The sequence below is a fragment of the Enhydra lutris genome, unplaced genomic scaffold, assembly GCF_002288905.1.
Source record: "Enhydra lutris kenyoni isolate GAN:26980312 unplaced genomic scaffold, ASM228890v2 scaffoldscaffold6, whole genome shotgun sequence".
Classification (NCBI taxonomy): Eukaryota; Metazoa; Chordata; class Mammalia; order Carnivora; family Mustelidae; genus Enhydra; species Enhydra lutris.
The window spans coordinates 44035859-44061171 of record NW_019154090.1 but is presented as its reverse complement, the minus strand read 5'-3'; the positions used below and the strand labels follow the sequence as shown (position 1 = coordinate 44061171).

Sequence of the window (25313 nt, the reverse complement as noted above, 5' to 3'; positions counted from 1 at the left end):
CCTTCGCGATCCATCTGAACGAAATGGAAGCATATATTCACACAAAGACCTGTGACGGATCTGTGCACTGTATTACCATCTGCGTTACACCAGCCAAGGGGAAGCAGGCACTGAGGCAGCTCATGACTGCCCAGGAGTCAGTTACCTGTTCTGTAAAAAGCTGTATATTTGGGGCAGAACTGATCACATTTTTAGCTCTGGAGAGAAGAAGAAAACGGGTGGGTGGTTCTTGATTACCCTAAGCCAACTGGATTACTCTAGTTCTTTTGCCATAGTGACTGGTTCAGGGATGCGTAGGTGACCCAAGATGGCCCACTCAGATTTTTGGTTGATCATGCCAGGTAGGGGATGAGAGGTAGGGTCGGTGGGGAGACATTCTCCTTCACTTCTGGTCAATGTGTGTGAAACCACTATGGTCATCTTTTGCCTTGAAGGATAGCCTGAGGAAGGAGTCAGAGAAGGTTAGTGATAAGAGAATCACAGAAAGTGGGCCGGAGCCCTGAGCAAACCATGCCTGATGTCCATTTTCCTCTGTATTTTTCACAGACACTGATAAATTCCCTCCATTTAGAAAGCCAGTTAGAGGTGGGGATTTTTTGTTACTTGAAACTGAAAGCCTCTGAACTAGTCTACATGTGGGTCCAGGAATGGATTTGATTTCGAGAGATCATTTCAAGAAGGTAGAATAAGCCAGAGACAGGTGCCATAAGCCAAAGTCAAAGCTAAGGAAGAGATCTGGGATGAGGATGCAGAGGCCATCAGCCTCTGATGGAGCAACCCAGAGGTGGGTGGGTGACTTTAATGGAACTTGGGGCCAGGAACAAGTGTGTGTCAGGGGAAAGATCAGGTATGGAGGCCTGCCCGTACCCGGCCTTGAAAAGGCAGTAGGAATAGCCAGGGAAAAGAAATGACCAGAAACTGTGAGGGCAGACAGCCCATTACAGGACTGGGACATCAAGTGGGGACAGTTCACGCTGCCTGTGCCAACTGCCCAACGAGGTCTGTCTCTTGCCCAAGGCCAAGCTTGGTCCATGAATCTGAGCTGAGCTGAGCCTACAGATGGGGCTCCAGCAGGTACATCTGCTCTTCCAAGTTCAGCTGATCTCAAACTAGGGCTCAGGATCTGCCTTCAAGCAAGGTCTTCCTGAGGCATGTGGCTGGCAGATGTCACTAGAAGAAATTATTATTTCACTGGAATGTGATAGATCCAGGGACTCCAGATAGACCAGGCCCTGGCCTTTGTTTCCTCTCCCACCACAAATTATCCTCTCCTACTCAAAAAGTAAAGCAACTTGACCCCTCGAGTATTCCAGGCATCACTCACTCTCCCTCGTGTACTTCCATCTCCTTTTCTAGGGAGAATGACAGACCTCCAGGCCCTATTTCCAAGGATGTGGGTGGGGTTTTTCAGTCTCATCTGTTCGGTCCCTCAGCCTCTTAGGGAATCTGGATGCTTCCCAGAACTGGGAACTTAACATGGTTAGGTTAAGTCACATGTCGGATTTTGTCTGGAAACAATAAGCTAGGAGCCAAGGTGAACAGAGTAAACTGCGGTTATTTGTGGGCTCCTACTGTGTTTATTAGCTTGAATCCTCCAATCTGTTTAGTGGAGTGAAAGTCTGGTGGTAGATGATGCCACCTGATTATAAAAGAAGCTTCTAGTTGAGCACTGGTTGGGCTGAGCACTTTCAACACCCATCCCAGGACACCACCATTTGTGGACAGGTCCCTTCTTTGCCTTGGCCCAGCTCCTACACTACCCACTTCTAGAGAACACAGAAACATTAACCATAATAATGCAATAGCAACATCTGGGGAGTTTTAAGTCATAGGCTCCCCAGGAGGAAGGAGAATGGATTTTACAGTCAGTGATGTGGGCTCCAATCCAGGCTTCACCAGCTCAAGGTAGCCTCTCCTGCACCCAGATACCTTCTTCCTTGCTGTATATGATGATAATACTGTCTTAAAACTGAGTAGGTAGGGCACCTGGGTGGCTCAGTTGGTTAAGCGACTGCTTTTAGCTCAGGTCGTGATCCTGGAGTCCGGGGATTGAGTCCCACATTGGGCTCCCTGCTCGGCAGAGAGTCTGCTTCTCCCACTGATCTCTCTCCTCTCATGCTCTCTCTCTCTCTCATTCTCTCTCTCTCAAATAAATAAATAAAATCTTAAAAAAAAAAACTCAGTAGGTATATTTCTACAAACATTTATAAAGCACATTGTGGTACCTGCACACTGGGGAAGTTTAATAAATGAGAGTAGGGGTTGTTTACATATATATAAAACCAGACTGAAATTATATCTATAAAATACATAATTTTATATAATATATAATATTATACAATATATATTATAATATATATAATATATTACATAATATATAATTGTATATATATAATTCAATCTGGTTTTTCTTATTTTTTCCATTTCTCTGCTGAAATTCCCCAACCATTCATTTATTTTTCCCATCTGTCCCTATTTAAGATAGATATTTTGAATTCTTTTCCGCTAATTCTTGTATCTGGATCATCTGTGGTTTGCCTCTGCTGCTGCTTTCCCTTGGTTATGAGTCCTGTTCCCGCCTCCTCACAGGTTTTGGATTTTATTATTGCATCCTGGAAATTATATACAGAAGAAAATTGAGAATTGAAGAATAATACTGATTCTTCCGCCACACCCCCAACAAATGTCAAGTTCCGCTTTCATTCGCTGGCTAAAGCGAGGGAGTGATTATTCATGTTTCAGGAAGTGTTCATTTGACTGGGAGTGAATGGTGGGTCACCTGTGGTCAGCCCCACCTCACCCACCCAGCTTCTGTAGGAAGGGCTAGTCTCCTAGTACCAAGGGTTGGATTTTGGATTCCTCGATTTTGGGGACTGGGAGGACATGAGAGATGGCACAGATGAAATGATCTCTTTCTGCTTCTCGGTCCTACCTCACTTATGTTTTTCCAGACAAGTTTGGGGAGGGGTGGAAAGGACTACTCTCCTCTGTTGAAAAAATTATTAGTGTATGTGATAGTCTTTCAGACACCAGGACCTCCCAGCTATCTCCAGCACCGCCAGTATCTCACCCGGCTTCATCTCTACCCTGCACAGTTCTGGATCTTCATAGCCTTCTGCTCTCCCTGCAACCAGACCTGCCAGGTCTCAGCTCACTGACAGAGGGCTCCTCTCTCTGGAAGCTAGTTCATCAAGTCTCTCCTACCTCATCTCTTCTCTGATGGTCTCATATACGAGTATGATTTTTATATTCTCTAGATTGGTTTTTGGTGTCCCCATGGGAGCCGAGGTCTTCTGTGTCCTAACTGGAAGCAGTGAGTGCCTGGAATGGTAGCTGTTATTTTTAGCACTAGAGGAAACTTCCTAACGCAAGATGTCTTGGCCCTGAATTCTTAATAGCCAGCTTAGTTATGAAGCTTGTGTTTCATCCAGGAGAGGTGAAAATGAGACCACATAGGTAGCTTATTTTTAAAGGCTTAGTTGAGTTTCTAGCAAATGCTTTATGGGCTGCACTCCTGTCTTCCTACCTTTACCATTTCAGGTCCTTCCAAGGCCCAGGCTCTATGTCTTTTAGCTTGGGTGTTTTCTCCAAAAGTCAGTCCTGCCCATGTCCAGCAGGAGCAGTCCTTACCAACAACTGGTGGAGCCTGGTGGATACGCACCCCAACTCCCTTTCCCTTGGGTTGGATACCTTAGAAACCTGTATTCTAGATAGTCTCTCATTCCCCCAGAAGAAGTAAATCTCAGCTGCCCATAGGGGTAACTTACTTACTAATAAGCACACTTTCCTTGGCTAGTTTCTCTTCCTGGCCTCACTGACTCCCTCCCTGGCATGTCCTGGGATCACCTTCCAGATCAACTACCTGTCGTAGTTGCTTAGACTTGTTTGCTTAGACTCTCCTGTGGAAATCCAACTGAAGACAGGTTTCAGTTCAGATGTGCAACCTCTGGGTGCTACTTTGGTTTGTGTAAAGGGGCCAACATGGATAGGGTGTCATTTGGAGAAAGATGAAGTCAGCCAAGCTTAGATGCACCTTGCCAGGGATCATCAGGCCCATTTCGAGAATGCCAGGAGAGCTGATGCTGGAGTTCTTTATTATAAACTGGAGCCATCTGCCAGCCTGTAATAACTGGAATATGAACATCTTAATCTGGGATGCACTTAAACGGTTTACTTTCTCTTTGTGCTTGTGTCTTTAAAGCCTAACATGTGCTGGATGGTGGACTTAAATTCATAAGTACATTGTTTCACAAAATTGGCATGAAGTTCTTGCCACACAATATGCAAAATATATTAGTATGTTGTACCGAGAGCTTGGTGTTCTCTCTCTTACTATTTTTTGTTTTTAAATAAAGCGCTTGTAGGACTACAGCCCTGTACATGTCTTGTGGGGATGCCAAGGACTGCTCTAAAAGCCACTTTCTAAGAAGCAATTTTCTTCTTGTCCCATAAAACTCCCCAAAGCACCTTAGGCGAACACCAGAGCGCTGGGTATGTTTGCAAACTGCAAATACGGCAGACATTTAATTACATCGAATTCATCAGAACCCTAATTGAGACAGGAACTCAAAGCTTACTGCTTAATTACTTTGATTTCAGATGAGTAACAGACCTGGTCATGAGCAGCCCTTCAGGCCAGAATACATTAGAAAGAGGCCTGCGGGCACTCTCAGGGAATTCTCCCAGCCAAATGAAAGTGTGGGGCCACATAAATAACCATGCTAAGTAAGACCCATGATTGGATTTATTAATCAGTTCAATTCCCAGTATCCATCCCTTGCTGCGGTGTTCCACAGCATTGGCCCACCACCTGGGAATGCTTCTCCGGGTGTAAGGCAGGATTCATTTCTCACCCATTTTTCCTTTCCCTCTCAATGATGAGACAGCATGGAGGCAAAGCCTGGTCTTCTGAGACCGCCCTTCTATCTGCATCTTCTCATTTTGATTTTCATTTAGAAGAACTTCTTCCTGACCTTCCCTTCCTTCCCCACCTGGCACCCCGTGGATGTTCCACTAGTTAGTAGAGTCCACCAACTTCTTGGCCAAAGGATCACAGTGACTTGTGGTGGGATTTGGAGGTGAGGACCCCAGGGATTGTTACTCTTCTGCGAGCCGATGGTGGCATCTTCTATTGAGTATTTACCGGGTGGGCTGGCTGCTGCTTAATGCTGAACCTGTTCTGTTTCACCTGTATGGCGATGCTAGGTGGTAGGTAGGCTTAGAGCCACCTGCTCCATAGATTTGTAAACAGGCTCAGAGGAGCGATAAAGTCACTTCTCCAGGATTTCATGGCCAGCAAAGGGCAAAGTCGGGATTCAAACCAGTCGGGATTCAAACCCAGGCCAGTCTGAGTCCCGGATCCATGTTCTTTCTGAAACATAATTTTCCTCCCTCTGCAAAGACTTCCGGGATTCTACAAACTGCTGGAAGAAGAGAGGTGGATGGCCTTAGCCATCTCCAAGTGGGCACAAGACAAGGAGAAACAGAAGGAAGTGCTGGCAACCAGAATCATCACACAGGCGACTTCTCACAACATAGTGACGGCTACTTCTCTCTGCTTGCAAAGACCTTCCAGAGGGAGGAAAGTGACCGAGACCAGCACGTGCTGAAGTTCAGGAAGCAATCTGCCTTTTAAGCTGGTGTTCTAACCAAGCCAGTGATTAACCACATTGTTAATAAATTATGAATACAAATGAATGCAAACCACTTCATATGTAATTAGTTGCCTGGCATTTTCTATGTACCTCCCAGTCATTTGTTTCATTTCTTTACGTGGCTTCTCCCCCTTTGGGCTCGCCTTTCCATCACGCTGCAGGTACAAATGACTAATGCACTAATGACAATGAGAATAACGGCCAGGTTAATAATCATACTGCTAATGGTGACAGTGCTAATTAAGAGAGTGTGAACGGCAACAGCCTCTTCTGAGGATGTGACTATTCATCTCCACAAGGCAACAAGAAGACAGCCGACAAGATGAGATCCACGCAAGCACAAATGGCACCAGAGGCAAAGACAGAGACTTGTTTTTTGGTTTTTGGGTTTGGGGGGGAACTAACTATATTTATAAGTCTAAAAAAACCCCACATTGTGGGTCCATACAACCTAAGACTAGAGATGATGGGTCAAAATGTTGAGAAAAAAGAAAATGTCAGTCTAGCAAGTTGGGCAGAACTCAATCATCGTGTATGGACATGCCAGCGGGCTCTGGAGCCCATTCCTGGTGACATCGAAGTGTCCCTCTGCCTGTTACCCACAAGCAGCCAACCCATCAGGCAATCTGAACAAATTGACGGGCATAAAGTGATGGCAGTGAGAAATGAGTAGTGGAGAACTGCAACGGTATTCCAGGTGTCTCCTGCAGACTCTCCAGTCTGTATTAGAGAGACAGGCAGGATGGGTACCCCTGGCCGGCTTACTGGACAGCACAGGGGCGCAGAAAAGGGTGTGGAAGAAGGTTCAAAGGCACTTTCTTTCACCTTCAGACCAGCTAACCACCTCTAGCAGGACCCTGTGTCCTCACAGTGAGGGAATTGGTTAGGATCACCAAGCTCCTCAATAAAGCAAGGGGAGTGCCATAAATGGGCTTCTAGAAGGTGCTTTTCCTAGAAGATCTTCAAGCCCGGGTGTCTGGGGAGAGCTCAGGATCAAAGCTCCCATGAGAGGATTAGGACATCAGAGCTGGCAAACACACGGGTGCCTCAGCATTGCTTGGGGCCACCAGTGAGCCTTGCACTTAGGTGACTTCTGGGTGTCTTCCTAAGGCTTTCCAAAACAGACACCAGACCCCGTGACAGTCCCTGGAAGTACAACAGCCTCCAGAGACAAAACACAGGCATGCAAAGCCCCTCAGGATCCCAGAATGAAGCTAAAGTAACCACAAAAATAAATGGCTTGATGGCTGTCCCAGAAAACCATCGTATGCTGTGACGGCAGCAAATGGTTTTTAGCAGAAAAGGAAAATCCGTCGTTTCCTCCGTCTCTCTCTCCCTCACTTCCTTTATCGCCAGTGAGGAAAAGCCATACCTTAAATTGTTTTAGGTCATTCCAGTCCAGATCATGACATTCAAAATGAGCTAGACACCTTCAGATCTGTAGCCTGTACCTTCAGGCTGGTCAGTTATTTATGTGGACCCAGGTGTTCCGTAAGCCATCAGCATGGAGACCAAACAATGGTGCCTGACAGTTTCCAGTCCCAGTTGGGCAGCCTCCTGGGGTGTGAGATCCCATGTCACTGCTGCCCGAGGCCACCGGCCCCCATGCCCCACCTCCACGCTGTCCCCTCTGACCCCATGCCACGTCCCACTGCCGGCCTCACCTGCCCAGCAAAGAGCCCGCAGACACCGATGATGCACAGGATATTAAACACTGCAGAGCCCACGATGGTCCCGACTCCCACGTCGCCCTTGGTGATGAAGACCCCTGAAACAGACCTGACGTCAGCCTGGTTGTTGTGGCCAGTTACCCTCATGCAAGTGTGGGGAAGTTTTCACAAGTATTAGCTAGACCTTTCTCAGGGTCCACGGGAAAATGGCTGAGGATGGGAGAAAGTTTTAAAATCTGCACTGGGGCTATTGTTCCGTGGGGGCACTGGCACAGGAACTGGGACATGCTTGTGCAAAGTGAAAGTGTCATTTAAGTAAAAGAATGACAGCAACCACAGTGGGGCGGGAAGACGGGTGTTCTGCTCCTTGGGGTCTCAAGAGTCTCATTTCCTATTCGCCAACCCACTGCAAGGCTGTCTGTCCCCACAGCCCTTGTCCTTAAGAGAGGGCAGGGCTGAGAGATGTTCCCAGGTCATCACCTACCTATGACGGATGTGAACAGCTCTGGGGCCGAACTGCCTGCTGCCATGAACGTGGCCCCAGCCACATCTTCACTGAGGTGCAGGCGCTACAGAGGAGCAAGGACAAAGCACAGGTGAGTTGGGACTCCCCTGAGAACAAAGGTGATCATGACTCCTGAAGTCCCGAGCTCGGGGCCTCCCAGAACCATCCCCCTCCCACAGCTGGATCTTTCTTGCACCATCCCCTGCTGGGACACAGCTCCCCTGGCCATCCTCCTCAGGGTCAGGATGAGGGAGGGGCTCCATAGCTCTGTGAGTTAAAGGTTCTTGACAAGATCTAGGAATCCCCAACCCAGGAGCCCCAGGTGGTGTGCAGATAATGGGGGGGGGGAGGGGGAGGATGGGCTAGTGTGAGGCATGGTGGGGGTCCACCACCTTTCTAAAGGTATGCCACTCACTTCCTCCATGTTGTCAAATAGCCTTACTTCTTAAGGGATGTCCAAATCCACATTTTTAGGCAAAACATTTTTTATTTTTTCCCCAGTAATTCTTTAGATATGCCTAAGGGCATATTTAGGTATGTCTAAATGCCTATCACAGGCTAAATGAGGCTCCCGGTAATCAGTTTGCAAGTCTGGATTCTAGGAGGTTATAGTGGCTTTGGGGGTGGAGGGGTCACCCTCCTGAAACCTGCTCATCACTAATGCAGTTTTGAACCCCCTTTTGGGAGAATGGGGTGGGGGAGCAGTGAGACTAAGACTGAGTGGAAAGGATGTGGAGCCGTCCAAGATGTTCTATACAATGAATCCTCCCGAGTTACCCTGTCTGTAAATCCAAAACGTGATCTACAAGAAGATGAGACAAATATACAGGTATCTGAGGCAGGTTAGTGTGTTTAGCCGTCCTGCATTCAGTCAGGACTCAGAACATACGCTGCCCCCGCTGTCAGTAACTAGCGGGTTTCCTGCTGGGTCCCAGCCAGGAGAGACTAGTCTTGAATGACACAGTCCCTCTTCCCATTGCATGATCAGCTGCACTTCCTTGCTCGGCCATGGAGGGGCAGCATGGCCTCGGCGTAGGCCCCTGACTCCATGGACCAGCAATGGGCTGCTGTGGGAGCCCTAATGGAGCACTTAGATCTGGAGTCCGGGGGATCCCTCACTCTGGACTGAACAGCTCAATTTCACATGTGGTTCTGAGAAGACTCTAAGAGGTGCTGATACCTCCAGTTGAAAGGTGTGGCTGTGAGGGGTGCAGGTGAGACCCTGGACAGGGAGTCCCTGAAGGTGACCTAACACAGAGCTCACATTCCTTGGTGGTCCATCAAGACTTGCCAGGAGCTGGGAGCCCAGGACTGCTGTGTCTGTTCCAGCTCAGGGTCCCTAATGGGCATGAGACACAGAGTCCACACCCTGAGCTCATCTCCAGTTCCTCTCTCTCTCCTTCAAACCCTGAAGTCTGCTTCTTCTCCCATGTTTCCTTACCTCCCTTCCTCTCTCATCCCTAATTCACTTGGGCTCTGGTAACATCTTGCTGGATGCTCCGAATTACCAGCTGGGGGAAGGAGAGGGTCTTCCTGCCTCTGGACACCTCTATCTACAAGAACATAGTTGTTAAGAGCCTTCCTAGCTCCCTCCTGAGTGCCGGTAACCCTGATGTCCCTACCCCAGAGGCGGATTCCAGTCCTGGGTTCTCCTCCCTTCGTCCCAGAGCTCAGACTCTTCTCAGCACAAATACCTTTCCTTGAAATGTGTTGTCTTGAAATGTGAAAAATGCCTCCAAGGGCTGCTCCCATCCTGTCCTGCACAAGCCCTTCCCTAACCATCCCCGCCCCCCATCCAGATCTCCCTCCCTTTTCCTCTCTCTACTTTCCAACTTCCCAGAACTTCATCCAGCCCTGTGTGCCTCACCCCAGAGAGTGGCTATGTGTCCTAAGGCCTATAGATGTCAAGGACCATGCTCTATCTCATCCCTTTTCCTCCCCAAGGGGGTGTGCTCACAGGTGCTATGGATTTCCCCTATGGAGCAGAATACTTCCTGACAAGACTACATACATGTCTAGAGCAGGGTCATAAGTTGGCTATAAAAAAAAGTTGTGTGGGAAAGAGAGTAGTTTGTTTTGCATAATGAATAGAACACCAAGTGGTGGTATTTCCAAGATCACAAATGACCCCAGTTATGGGTGCCTCAGCACCTCCTCTCCTGCCCTATAAGGTGACCCTGTGCTCAGGAGACGTTGCTTGGGACAAAAAGCTCCCACGTGTGCCCACTATCCATCTCAGATGCCACCTCATTATTCTCCTTCTCCTTCCACCCAATAAAGGAAGATCCTCCTGAGACCCTCCAGGGCTCCTGAGGCCCGATTCTCTCCCATCCAACCATCCATCCATCCATCCATCCATCCATCCATCCATCCATTCATTTTTAAAGTGCAAAAACCAAGCAGATTTCCAGGATGTAGAAGAAACTGTTTAAGTGAGTGATCTCTAAGTGAGGTTTGTGGACCAAGAGCCCCAGCATCATCTGGACACTTCACAGCAATGCAATTTGGGTCCTCTGCTTCCCCCCAGTGACTCAGACAATCAGGGGTTGGGTGAGGGGGAGGGAAAGGGAAGGATGACCAAGTCTGAGAACTACATGAAGATCATGAGTCCCAGATGGGAGGCGTGTCTGGGAGAGAGGCTTTCGGAAAACAGGATTCTGAATTAAAAATAAAATAAAGTGGAAAGCTTCCAGATAAAGGAAACTACATTTCAAAACAGACGGAGATGAAAGAGGCAAGAGAATGAAAGTGTTCTAAATACGCTGAATATTTTCTGATGAAAGGGCTGTCATTTGGTCTTCAACCTGGCATTCCCGGGCTGAGTGAGAACAGAGTCCCTTTCCTGTTCTCTGTGGTCAGTTCTTTGATCATCTTCCTTCTTGGGCCTCTGCTTAGAGCATTTCTGCACGTGTACAGAGGGGCAGGGCAGTGGAGGCGTGTGGCTGAAGACCTCCTGCTCGGTGAGGACCCCACGAGGGAGGTCACAGATGCAGAAGGAAACAGAGGAGGGGAAGATGAGGAACACAAAGGGAGAAAGCAGGATTTAAAAGAGGAAAAGAGAACAAGGAAATAGGACACAAAGAGCACCACGAATTGCCGAATGGAGCAGGGAGAGCAGGCCATAGGGGTGAAAGCCCAACTATGGGTCAGTACCCTGACATTCTAAACGGACCAATGAAGCTTTTGTGCTAATTTTGCTGGTCACTCAGAAGGATGCTGATGCCTGGTGCTCCCGCCCAGTGGCATGGAGGGCTCCTCAGGTCCTCAGTGAAGGGTGCTGGGGCAGCATAGTTGCATCACCTGCCCAGACATGCTGAGAATATAAGGCACGTACCTCACAAATCTTTTCCAAGGAGGGGACAAAGAAGTCGTCACACACAATGGCCAGCGCGTAGAACATGTACATGGCCTGGAAGAGAAGAAAGAAGATGTTGAAGTCAGAGCCAAGGCAGAGCCATAGGGTGAGGGTCTGTCTACCCTCTGCTTCAATAACACCCTCCAACATCATGGATGCAACATGGTAAAGTACAAAGACTGCATCGCCTGGGAGGCCCTCTGCGATCTCACCCGTCATCTCTGACCTCATCATCTACCACTCTCCCCTTGTCCACCAAACAGACTATAGATGCCTGCCTCAGGGACTTTGCACCTACTGTTCCCTCTGCTCAAATCATGCTTCCCTCAGATGACCTTGGCTTACTCCATCATGTCCTTCGAGTCCCTGGTTCAATGTCAACTTAAGCAAGGGTCCTTGGACTCCCCTCCCTCCCATTTCTCTCTATCCACCTTATCCTGACTTGTTTTCTTTGACATATTAATTTGTATGTTCTCCATCTTCCTCACTAGAAGTCCAAGAGGATGTGAACTTTGTCTATCTTATTTATCCCTAGCACTGGGCACAGTGCATATTAGGGTGTTCAATAAATATGTATGCAATGAAGGAATAAATTAACAAACACTTCAACTGAGGCTGTTCACTGTGCTGTTCCCTGCAGGACAGACTCTGCAATCTTGCTTCTTGTCAGCTCTGACTAGGAAAAACCCTGAAGTCTACGGTTTGGCCATAACTTACCTCTCTACCTGTTTAACTCAGGTTACTTCTCTAATTAGTAAAATCTTATTTGGATTCCATTGTTGGTTGACCAGCTAGCATCGTCTTCCACTCCATCCCAATGGGGCCCCAGTTTCATCCCAATATCCACCATATCCCCTGGGAAGGTGACCCCACCCTTTCCTCCCAGAATAGATACTGACTGGGCAATAGGGTACAGTGTTTCCCACTGATGGCTGGTGGTTCAAGGGTGGACACATGATCTGGACTGGTCCAATGACATGGCAGGAAATGTCTTAGAGTCCTTGCCAGTGGGTGCCATTTCCCAACCTCCAGCACTGGTTACAGACAAGGAAGCTAGGAGTCCTGACTGCTCCTAGCAGCCATGTTGAGGGAAATGGGATATAAGATGAAGCTGACTCTGAGTAACTTAACGGCATCACCAAGCCATTGAGCATATCAGGCTGGAGCATGCCTGCCTCTGGACTTCGTAACAGGGCATTCAGCAGACCAGTCTGATTTGGAGTTTTCCTGTTACTTGACACCTAAAACATCAAATGGGTATAGCGGCTCATCCTTTAAGTTCAGCATCCTCTGCAATGACATCGCTTTCATGTTTTCATCTCTCAACATCTTTTCCTTTTGAGAACTGCTCCACCAGACAGACCTTAATCACACACTCTCAGCCTCTCTCTGCACAGGGTGCAGGCACAAGACCCAGGCTAGCTGCCAGGACACCCCATTCTGTGTCACACAGTGGTGGTGGGCAAAAGGTCTGCAAGGGGCCAAGGAGGGATTGACAGAGAAACTGGGAGAGAGGGGCTCTCTCCTTATGAGATATAAATACCACTCAAGTTTGGAGATGCTGGAGGCAGTTGGTGTGTAGAGAGAGCTTGCCCAAGAATGCAGTTCATGTAGTAAGAAGACCATCAAAGAGATGGGACAGACAGACATATCCACACACAGATACACACATACAGACATACACATTCACAACGACAGACAGATACACACACACACACACACACACACACACACAGGTGCTCAACGACACCTCATGAACTCTGGACCCAGCTCAGTCTGAAGCCAAAGTCAGCCTTCCAATTTCATGAGCCGATAATATGCCTTTTACACTTAAGATGACTCGAATGGAGTTTCTGTCACTCACAGGTGTCCTTCATGAAGCCTTCTGTAGCAACCCAAGCATGAAATGATCTTTCTGGCCTCTGACTCTTGGTTGTTGCACTAATTTAGCCATCCCTCCCCTACTCTATGAACTTGTTTTCCTTTTCACACCTATGTGCTTGGGCTCTCTGACCAGACTGTAAGATTCTAAAATGCATCTTACTACCTGATTCTACAGAAATATCAGATGAGTGCACAAAAACATATGCAGCGGGGATATTCTTTCCAAAATGCTGACTATAATAAATTATCAAAACCTAACAAAATATACAATAGGGGATTGGTTATCTAAACTGTGGTTCATCACTCAATGAAATCCTGCTAAAAGAGATTATTTTAGTCCACAGTTAACAACAAGAAAAGGCATTTACAATACATTGCTAAGTGAAAAATATTATAAAACGTGTGTACAATCTCTTTTTGGGTATCATCTATTGTATAAACACATTAGTACAGGGGGTAGGTGCAAGAGGGGGGTAGGAGCGGAGGAGTAAGAAACCTAAATATCAGGTCCCAGGAGTTCAGCTAGATAGTTATCAAACCATTCTGAACACCTACAAACTCAACAGGAGATCAAAGAGAAGAAGAGCAGCAATTCTAAGAACAGAAAAGCAACCACTTTCTGGAAAACAGGACACGCAGAGAAGTGAATCTGAGGCAATATTTGGGAAGAGAGACTGCAGAGGGAAGGGCTGGCTCCTGGCAAGTGGTAAGGCAGGGGAGCATAAAATCGGAACTTTAAGAAGTCTGCTCCACTGAGGGACATCACCCCAGAGACAAAGCAGGAGGTGGAGCTCTTGTGGCGACAGTGTGTCTCAGGACCCGTGGGATCACAGATAGACTGGGGATGTTTGAGTTTGGCAAAGCTCCCAGGTATCAGAGCGGGCAAGCCGGCAGCAGAGACAGAGTGAAGCATTGGGCTCTCAACTCAGGGTTACCTTCAACCATGATCTGGGGCATCGCTGGGCCACTACTCTTTGAGCAGGGACCCCACAAGGGGCAGATCCGGGGAGACTCTCCTTCCTCCTCTGGAAGGAGTGGTGTGGGAGCATGTGGCAGGAATCTGCTGGGTTTGAAGACTCCAAATGGGACCAGGCACCAGAGATGAAAACGCTTGGTCACAGGCTGGATGAACTTGGAGTGTGGCCGGAGACCAGGGAGATGGGAGGGATTGACTACTTTTCTCTGAGGGTGCACTAAGGAGCGGGCCCCCAAGCCCTCAGCTACTATGGGCCAGAGATTGGGAGGCCATCAACTTCATTCCCATCCTCCAAAGCTCTATGGAAAGCGTTTGGGGAACAAAAGCTCCAAGAGCGATCCTGAACAGATTGCTTAGCCTGGCCCCTGGCAAGGGCAGTGCAATTCCGCCTGGGGCAAAGACATTTGAGAATTACTGCAACAGGTCCCTCCCCCAGCAGATCAGTAAGAACATCCAGCCAAGTTCACCAATCAGTGAAAACTGCAGAACTCCAGAGGTAGGGGAAAGCAACACATAGAATTCATGGTTTTTCTCCATGATCATTAGTCTTTCAAAGTTAAATTTAGAAATTCATTTTCTTATTCTATTTTTAAAAATTTTTATTTTTTTTAAATTTCTTTTCAGTGTTCCAGAATTCATAATCAAGATTAGAGCAGAGATCAATGAGATAGGAACTAGAGATATAATAGAATGCATCATTGAAACTAGAAACTGGTTTTTTGAAAAAATCAGTAAGATTGATAAACCACTGGCCAAACTAATCCAAAAGAAAAAAGAGAGGACCCAAATTAATAAAATTATGAATGAAAAGGGAGAGATCACGACTAACACCAAGGAAATAGAAACAATCATCAGAAATTTTTTCAATCATCAGAAATTATTATCAACAATTATATGCCAATAAGTTAAGCAACCTAGATGAAATGGATGCATTCCTGGAAACCTATAAACTTCCAAAACTGAATCAGGAAGAAATTGACAACCTGAATAGACCAATATCTAGTAATGAGATTGAAGCAGTGATCAAAAACCTCCCAAAAACAACATCCCAGGACCTGATGGATTCCCTGGGGAATTCTACCACACATTCAAAGAAGAAATAATACCTACTCTCCTGAAGCTGTTTCAAAAAATTCAAGCTGAAGGAAAACTTCCAGACTCTTTTTATGAAGCAAGCATTACCCTGATCCCCAAACCAGGCAAAGACCCCACCAAAAAGGAGAATTTCAGACCAATATCCTTGATGAATACGGATGCTAAGATTCTTAACAAGATCCTAGCTAATAGGAAACAATGGTACATTAGAAAGATTATCCACCATGGCAAGGTGGGATTTATCCATGGGATGCAGGGGTGGTTCAGCATTCACAAATCAATCAATGTGATAGAACAAATCAATAAGAGAAGAGAGAATAACCACATGGTCCTCTCAATTGATGCAGAAAAAGCATTTGACAAGATATAGCATCTGTTTCTGATTAAAACAATTCAAAGTATAGGGATAGAGGGAAGGTTCCTCAACTTCATAAAATCTATCTATGAAAAACCCATAGCAAATATCATCCTCAATGGGAAAAAGCTCACAGCCTTCCTGTTGAGATCATGAACACTACAAGGATGCCCACTCTCACCACTCTTGTTCAACATAGTATTAGTCCTAGCAACAGCACTCAGACAACAAAGAGAAATAAGAAGTATTCAAATTGGCAATGAAGAAGTCAAACTCTCTCTCTTCACAGATGACATGATACTTTATATGGAAAACCCAAAAGACTCCAGTGCCAAACTACTAGAACTCATACAGCAATTCAGTAATGTGGCAGGATACAAAGTCAATGTACAGAAATCAGTTGTTTTCTTATACACTAACCATGAAAATACAGAAAGGGAAATTAGAGAATTGATTCCATTTACTATAGCACCAAGAACCATAAGATACCTGGGAATAAACCTAACCAAAGAGGTAAAGGATCTGTACTTGAGGAACAACAGAACACTAATGAAATAAACTGAAGAAGACACAAAAAGATGGAAGAGCATTCCATGCTCATGGGTCAGAAGAATAAACATTGTTAAAATGTCCATACTGCCTAGAGCAATCTATACTTTCAATGCCATTCTGATCAAATCACTGGTATTTTTCAAAGAGCTGGAACAAACAATCCTAAAATTTGTATGGAACCAGAAGAGACCCTGAATTGCTAAGGAAATGTTGAAAAAGAAAAAGGAAACTGGAGGCATCATGTTACCCGATTTCAAACTTTACTACAAAGCTATGATCACCAAGAGAGAATGGTACTGGCACAAAAACAGACACATAGACCAGTGGAACAGAGTAGAGAACCCAGATATGGACCCTCAACTTTATGGTCAACTAATTTTCGACAAAGCAGGAAAAAATATACAGTGGAAGAAAGATGTCTCTTCAATAAATGGTGCTGGGAAAATTGGACAGAAGAATGAAACTCAACCATTCTCTTACACCATAGACAAAGATAAACTCAAAATGGATAAAAGACCTCAAAGTGAGGCAGGAATCCATCAGAATCCTAGAGGAGAACGTAGGCGGTAACCTCTTCGACATCGGCCGAAGTAACTTCTTTCAAGATATGTCTCCAAAGGCAAAGGAAACAAAAGCGAAAATGAATTTTTCTTTTTCTGTTTTTTAAAATTTTTCCTCTTTCTTATTTTAGCTATTTTACCTTATAAATACCTTTTAAAAAATCTTTAATTTTCATTATCTCTTCATTATATTTAACCTTATTTTTTCTATATGTACAGGTTTTTATTTTCTTTAAAATTTTGGGATACAATTTCTTCTAATAGATCAAAATATACCCTAAATCTAGCATATGGCTTTGTTCTAGTCTCCAGCCTGATCACATTCTTTCCTTTTTTTTTTTCTTTTTTCAATCAACTTCTTATCTTACCAATTCCTCTTTCAGAATCTTTTTTTCTTTTAAAGATTTATTTATTGACATTAAATGTATTATTTGCCCCAGGGGTACAGGTCTGTGTATCATCAGGCTTACACACTTCACAGCACTCACCAACCATATCACATACCCTCCCCAATGTTACAGTCTTTTTAAATTTACATCTTCACAGTCATATTCTATCCCTTCATCATTTTTACCCTTATTTTTGTATATATATAAAAGTTTTTTTAAGATTTTATTTATTTATTTGTCAGAGAGAGTGAGCACAGGCAGACAGAGTGTCAGGCAGAGGCAGAGGGAGAAGCAGGCTCCCTGTTGAGCAAGAAGCCCGATGTGGGACTCGATCCCAGGATGCTGGGATCATGACCTGAGCCAATTTTTCTTTCTTTAAAATTTTTGGGAGGCAGTTTCTTCTAACAGACCAAAAAACATCCAAAATCAAGTGTGTGGCTCTCTCTATATAACATATATTATATATTACATATATTATATATATATATATAATATATTATATATATTACATATATAGAAAAAATATTATTTTATATATATATATAAAATAATTTTTCTATTTTCCCCTTTCTTCTCCCCCTGGTTTCAGGGCCTTTCTAATTTGGTTAGTATATATTTTTCTGGGGTTGTTGCTACCCTTTTAGTATTTTGTTTTCATTCATCTATTCTTATCTGCATAAAATGACAAGGTATGAATGACAAGGTGGAAAAACTCACCAAAAAAAAAAAAAAAGAACAAGAGGCAGTACCAATGGCTAGGGACCTAAAAATATCTTTGGGACATAGCAAAGGTGGTCCTGAGAGGAAAGTGTATAGCAATACAAGCCTTTCTCAAGAAACAAGAAAGTTCTCAAGTACACAACCTAACCCTACACCTGAAGCAGCTGGAGAAAGAACAGCAAAGAAAGCATAAACCCAGCAAGAGAAGAAAAATAATAAAGATCAGAGCAGAAATCAATGAAGTGGAAACCAAAAAACAGTAGAACAAATCAACGGAACTGGTTCTGTGGAAGAATTAATAAGATTGATAATCCCCTGGCCAGACTTATCAAAAAAAAGAGAGAAAGACCCAAATTAACAAAATCATGAATGAAAGAGGAGAGATCACAGCCAACACCAAAGAAGTACAAACAATTATAAGAACATATTACAAGCAACAATATGCCAGCAAATTTGACAATGGATGCATTCCTAGAGACATAAACTACCAAAACTGAACCAGAAAGAAATAGAAAACCTGAACAGACCCATAACCAGTATGGAGGTTGAAGCAGTCATCAAAAATCTCCTAACAAACAAGAGCCCAGGGCCAGGTGGCTTCCCAGGGGAATTCCACCAAACATTTAAAGAAGAATTAATATCTATTCTCCTGAAACTGTTCCAAAAAATAGAAAGGGAAGAAAAACTTCCAAACTCATTTTATGAGGTCAGCATTACCTTGATCCAAAAACCACACAAAGACCCCATCACAAAGGAGAATTATAGACCAATATCCTTGATGAACACGGATGCAAAAATTTTCACCAAAATACTAGCTAATAGGATCCAACACGACATTAAAAGGATTATTCATCTCAACCAAGTGGGATTTATTCCTGAGCTGCAATGTTGGTTCAATATCTGCAAATCAATCAACGTGATATAATACATTAATGAAAGGAAGAACAAGAACCATATACTCTTAATAGATGCTGAAAAAGCATTTGACAAAGGACAGCATCCTTTCTTGAGCAAAACCCTTCGAAGTGTAGGGATAGAGGATACATCACTCAATATCATCAATGTCATCTATGAAAAACCCACAGCAAATACCATTCTCAATGGGGAAAAACTGAAAGCTTTTCCCCTAAGGTCAGGAACATGGCAGGTATGTCCACTATTACCATTGCTATTCAACATAGTACTAGGAGTCCTAGCCTCAGCAATCAGACAACAAAAAGAAATAAACATCATCTGAATTGGCAAAGAAGAAGTCTATCTCTCACTCCTTGTAGATGATATGATACTTTATGTGGTAAACCCAAAAGACTCCACTCCAAAACTGCTAGAACTCACACAGAAATTCAGCAAAGTGTTAGGAAATAACATCAATGCACAGAAATCAGTTGCATTTCTATACACCAACAGCAAGATGAAAGAGAAATTAAGGAGTTGATCCCAATAACAATTGCACCCAAAAGTGTAAGATACCTAGGAGTAAACCTAACCAAAGAGGCAAAGAATCTATACTCAGAAAACTATAAAGTACTCAGGAAAGAAATTGAGGACGACAGAAAGAAATGGAAAACGTTTCATGCTCATGGATTGAAAGAACAAATATTGTGAAAATGTCTATGCTACCTAAAGCAATCTACACATTTAATGCAGTTCCCATCAAAATACCATACATTTTTTTCAAGGAAATGGAACAAAAAATCCTAAAATTTATGGAACCAGAAAAGACCCCGAACAGCCAGAGAAATGTTGAAAAAAAAAAAAAAAAAAAAAAAAAAAAAGCTGGTGGCATCACAATTCCAGACTTCAAGATCTATTACAAAGCTATAATCATCAAGACAGTATGGTACTGGCACAAAAACAGACACATAGATCAATGGAACAGAATAGAAAGCCCAGAAATAGAGCCTCAACTCTATGGTCAACTAATCTTTGACAAAGCAGGAAAGAATGTCCAATGGAAAAAAGACAGTCTCTTCAACAAATGGTGTTGGGAAAATTGGACAGCCACATGCAGAAGAATGAAACTGGACCATTTCCTACACACACAAATGGACCCAAAAGGGATGAAAGAGCTTAATGTGAAACAGGAATCCATCAAAATCCTTGAGGAGAACACAGGCAGCAACCTCTTTGACCTCAGCCACAGCAACTTCTTCCTAGAAACACCGCCAAAGGCAAGGGAAGCAAGGGCAAAAATGAACTATTGGGACTTCATCAAGATCAAAACTTTTGCACAGCAAAGGAAAGAGTCAACAAAACCAAAACTCAACTGACAGAATGGGAGAAGATATTCACAAATGATGTATCAGATAAAGGGCTAATATCCAAAATCTATAAAGAACTTATCAAACTCAACACCCAAAGAACAAATAATCCAATCAAGAAATGGGCAGAGGACATGGACAGACATTTCTGCAATAAAGACATCCAAATGGCCAACAGACACATGAAAAAGAGCTCAATATCACTCAGCATCAGGGAAATACAAATCAAAACCACAGTAAGATACGACCTCACACCAGTCAAAATGGCTAAAATTAATAAGTCAGGAAACGACAGATGTTGGCAAGGATGCGGAGAAAGGGGAACGCTCCTATGCTGTTGGTGGGAATGCAAGCTGGTGCAGCCACTCTGGAAAACAGTATGGAGGTTCCCCAAAAAGTTGAAAATAGAGCTACTATACAACCCAGCAATTGCACTACTGGGTATTTACCCCAATGATACAAATGTAGTGATCCAAAGGGGCACTTGCACCTGAATGTTTATAGCAACAATGTCCAGAATAGCCAAACTATGGAAAAAACCTAGACGTCCATCAACAGATGAATGGATAAAGAAGGTGTGGTGTATATATACACAATGGAATACTACGCAGCCATCAAAACCCCCAAGAAATCTTGTCATTTGTAATGACGTGGATGGAACTAGAGGGTATTATGCTGAGTGAAAAAAGTCAATCAGAGAAAGACAATTATCATATGATCTCTCTGGTATGAGGAATTTGGGAGGCAGGCAGAGGGTTGTGGGGGGTAGGGAGGGAAAAAGATGAAACAAGATGAGGTCGGTAGGGAAATAAACCATAAGAGACTTAATCTCATGAAACAAACTGAGGGTTCCTGAGGGGTGGTTGGGGAGGGACAGGGTGGCTGGGTGATGGACATTGAGGAGGGTATGTGCTATGGTGAGTGCTGTGAAATGTGTAAGCCTGATGATTCACAGACCTGTACCTCTGAGGTAAATAATACATTATATGTTAATAAAAATCACATAAATACACACATACTCACATAAGTATATTTGCGTATAAGAGTTTGTAAGGCCATAAATCAAAATAGCTTCTCCCTCTGTTGGTGTGACTTTGTTTTTATGATTCCTATCTATATTTTCTGTTTGTCCACCTTGAGTTTGTATTTCTTAGTGAATATTGCAGATGGTGGAGACTTTAGGGCAAGGATTCCATCTTATATGTTTTTAATCTCCATGGAGCCTGTGATGTCTGGCATGCAGAGAAGCCTTAAAAATAACTTTTATTGATTGGTCTATTCATAATCTACACAAAATTATTTGTGGATTTCTGGGGGAAGAAAATGTCAGTTTTAAAAAAAATAATGCTATGTTTTCAGCTTGTGGATGAATGAGAAAATATACTCCCAAGTTGTCATGGACTCAACTCTCCCCCGCCCCCACCGCCCCGTTTTACTGTATGACTTAGCTGATACAAAGATATGTGGACTTTATCATTATCTTGAAAGGACAGCCAGATGCAGTAACTGGAATACAGAATTGCACATTTTTGAATTAAGCAAGATCTAAATAATCTGTCTAAAGCTGCCACACTCAACTCACTGAAACAGCCAAGTCTATAAATCATCTCTTTAAGAATATATTCCAATATGTTGTGAAGCAAGAAGCTCCATCTAACATATTGCAAATCAACACTTGGATTGATTGGGTTGAGACGTGAAGAGGTCTCCCAGGTTCTCTGTGCTTTCAAGGGTGATGACTATCACATTAACTTCCCTGCACAGGGGAGTGTGAGATGAGGATGCCTATCCTGGATCAGATGCCCCTCTGGCCACCAGGTGATGGGGCTCCTTTCCAGCCATAGAGCACTTACTGTCCTACCACTCTGCTTACAAGAAACTCTGTTCCAATTCCTGCCATGTTACCCATTGGAAATCAGGTTCCCACTGGAAAAACAAATAAAACAGAACAAAGTATTGATGGGGGAAGGTGCTGTGCAGGTAGAGGAATAGGAAGGAAAAGGAAATCAGTACCTTCTGCTCGATTTTGCTATGCACCTAAAAATGCTCTAAAAAAGGGTCTACTTCTAGTACTAAGAAATTAAAAAAAAAAAACTAAACAGAACAAAGGAACAAAACAAATATACAAAGTCAGTTTTGAAGATACAACCTTGAAGAACCTACAACCTTGAAGAAAGCCTGATGATATAGATAGTACCATCGATACCACTGGCCTGAATATTTTAGAGCGAGGCACTTGTCCGTCAAGTTGGCCATTCCTCTATTTCCAAAGGATATAATGATTGGTGATAATGACTAATAACAATATTGTTAACATTTGCTACTTTTTGTTGGGTCGGATATGGAGGTACATTCCAGGTACTTTATGAGGACGGTCCACGTCATTTCTTTAACCCCTGGGGGAGGCAGGGAGTTACTGGCCCCATTTCCCAGATGCCTCTGAGAGTATGGTACCTTGTCCAAGGACACATGGATGGCAAATGGCAGGCCTTGGATGTGACCCCAAGACTCTCTGAGTCTTCCCACCGAGGCCAGCTGCCTCCCCACAACAGAGGCCATTCTGGAACTGCTACCCAATCGACACCTTCTATTTTCAGTTAGCCTACAAATAAGCTGATCTCTCCAACTACACAAAGGGAGGGATGGTTTTGGAATCCCAGTCATCCACATCTGGGAGCTGCTGGTTGGAGTCACTGATGCTCTTTCTTATTTTTTTTTCTTTATTTTACAAGCTTAATTTTGATTACCTACTCGTATACAAATATGCCACTTACATAAATGTATCAATGTGATCAGCACGAGCAGGAGTAACCCTTAGTCACCTCTTTATTTGTAGCAGCTTCCTGTTTTCCCCTATAAATAAATGGACTATCAACACTGCTGCAATGAACATCTTTAAACATACATCCTTTTGTATTTTGAGGATAAACTTCCAGATGCTGGAACTGCTGGGTGATGTTCTTTTTTAATATTATTATTTTTACAAGATGCCCTAAAAATACAAGACAGACTTAAACCCTCAAAAATGTTTGAGGTGAGCCAATGCCCCAGGGTGGCAGATGTATGGCCGTGCCCCCTGGAATTTGAGCCTGCGGGCTGGCTGTAACAACCAGAACAACCACACGTAGGTTGCTTTCCGGAAATCATGAGCGGGGTGTGTGTGCAGAATGAGAGGAGAGGAGGGGTCCGTTTCAGTTTCAACTCCAAGCTCAGGATCACAGGGCTCCTCACTTCCCTGGGAACTCATTAGGGCCCTTGCTGTGGGCATTGCACTTTGGCACTGACTACGTGCTACCTGGACTGTGAACCCTGTTTTAGGTTCTGGCTTCTCTCCTCTTGAAGAGGCCAGCAGCTGTGCTCTTCCCACGTTCATACCCCATCTCAGGGCAGGCTTGCACAGAGTTGAAGGTCCTGTTTATATGAAATGAATGCGTCCAAGCAGGGCGGTGACCACAAAATATGGTGCCACCTTTGGAAGCCATCAAGGGAAATGCCTGTATAGCAACGACTAGCACAGCAGCTGCAGAAGGAGGCAGCCTGGAGCCTTGGAGGAAGCCCAGGACGGGATCAAGGACCTCGCATCAAATCCCACATTGGGACCTTGAGTGACTCTCCTTGCCTCACTTAGCCTTCAACACGAGACCAATCACACCAGGTTCTCAAGTTAGCGTTCGAGGCTACTGTGGGGAGTATGTGGAAACAGAAGAGCAAAGGGGACTGGGTGTGGCCAGACACCTCCCACAGCAACAATAATGCTGTGAGAATGTGCCCCAGGTAGGCTGCTGGAGGACAAGAGACACACAGAGCACAGCCAAATTACCTTCGTCCCAGCTGAGGCTGTCAGAGATCGGTTGACAAGCAGCTAACCCCCAGATGTGGGTCACCTGATCCCGAAAGTTCAGCTGAACCCCAAAGACCCAAAAGCTAAATAAATGTTTACTGTTGTATGTCACTGAGGTTTTGGGCTCATTTGTTATATGGCATTATTATGGCATCAGGCAACAGATACAGAGATGATGATACAGCCACAATGAGAACAATAATGAGATGTAACTTCCAAGTTCTGGCTGACCAGAGAACTAGCCATGATCATAGGATGCAGTTTGGGCCAATGAGAATAAGGGACAGATGCGACTAAAGTGACCTTTTTTTCTAGCTTTGCACTTGAACGTAATGTCTGGAGTGGCAGCAGCTGTCACATGACCATGAGACAACAAGCAAGAGATACACACACCAAAGTGCAAGGGATGGCGGAGCCCTAAGGATGCCATTCACTAGCTTCTCTAATGCCAGAAACCATCTTCCTCTGTACTTCTTACTAGGTGAGAAAATGAAAAATGAACCCCCATTTGCTTCAGTGGCCATTAGTCAGGTTTCCACACCTGCAGTCGTGTGCCTCCCTATCTGATTTTTAAAAAGATTTTATTTATTTATTTATTTGAGAGAGAGCACAAGCAGTGGGGGCGGGGAGGTGGTGTGGGGAGCAGAGGGAGAGGGACAAGCGGACTCCACACTGAGAGCCCAACCTGACCTGGGACTTGATCTCACGACCCTGAGTTCAGGACCTGAGTCAAAATCAAGAGGTGGACGCTTAACCCACTGAGACTTCCGGGCGCCCCTCCCTATCTGATTCTGGACATACACGATTCATTCTGCTAGACAAGGCTAGTGAAGGGAGGCCAGAGAAGGCTTCACAGAGGTTGTGGCCACTGAACTGGGATTTTGGAAGATAAATACCATCTCATCAGGTGGTTTCACAGGTTGATTGGGACGAATAAAACTAGAGAAACTTTGGCCATAGTGGTTAAACTGGAAAGCACCTAAAGTAACAGGAAATTATCGGGGCCTGGGGCTTAATGGAGGTGAACAGGCTCTAGCTGAAATGTCAATATACATAAGAGCTTCTGAATTGTAAGAGCAAATGTCTCTGAACAGCGCAACATTAACCCCGCTGTTTTATGTGGCATCTACAGTCAGCGGTTTTCACAGACAATTTCTTTTTACTACATCATCTGCACTCATGTCACTCTGTCTTTAATTTCAATGAAGGTGGTGCTGGACAAGCAATTCCTAGGGAAGATCTATAGAACTCTGGCCTTGGTGAAAATTGTTCTAAATCTCCCAGGGAATATGATCTGAATACTAAACAAAAAGATTTCTTCTCCCCTTCTTTTTTTTTTTTTTCATAGTTTTAAGTGATAATATAAGATTAAACTTGGTGGGGGGATGGTATTTCTTTTAAAATCATTTCCCCCCATTACAGGCTTGGTCTCTAATGGCCCCACAATGCCATGGTGGGACTGATATACACAATCACTTTCGGGTTCTGCTACCATG

At 44.3% G+C, this 25313-nt stretch overlaps 1 protein-coding gene across 1 annotated transcript in view; it reads right to left on the bottom strand.

Moving 5' to 3' along the window:
• The window catches only part of LOC111141642 (solute carrier family 24 member 3), a 486337-nt gene that overhangs the window by 124586 nt on the left and 336438 nt on the right, over positions 1-25313 (bottom strand). Inside the window, exons 4-6 of the mRNA XM_022494365.1 lie at positions 11164-11238; positions 7809-7893; positions 7319-7422 (exon numbers count right to left, since the gene is read on the bottom strand). Of these exons, the coding sequence (XP_022350073.1) occupies positions 7319-7422; positions 7809-7893; positions 11164-11238 (264 nt within the window). The remainder of the gene's footprint in view (positions 1-7318; positions 7423-7808; positions 7894-11163; positions 11239-25313) is intronic.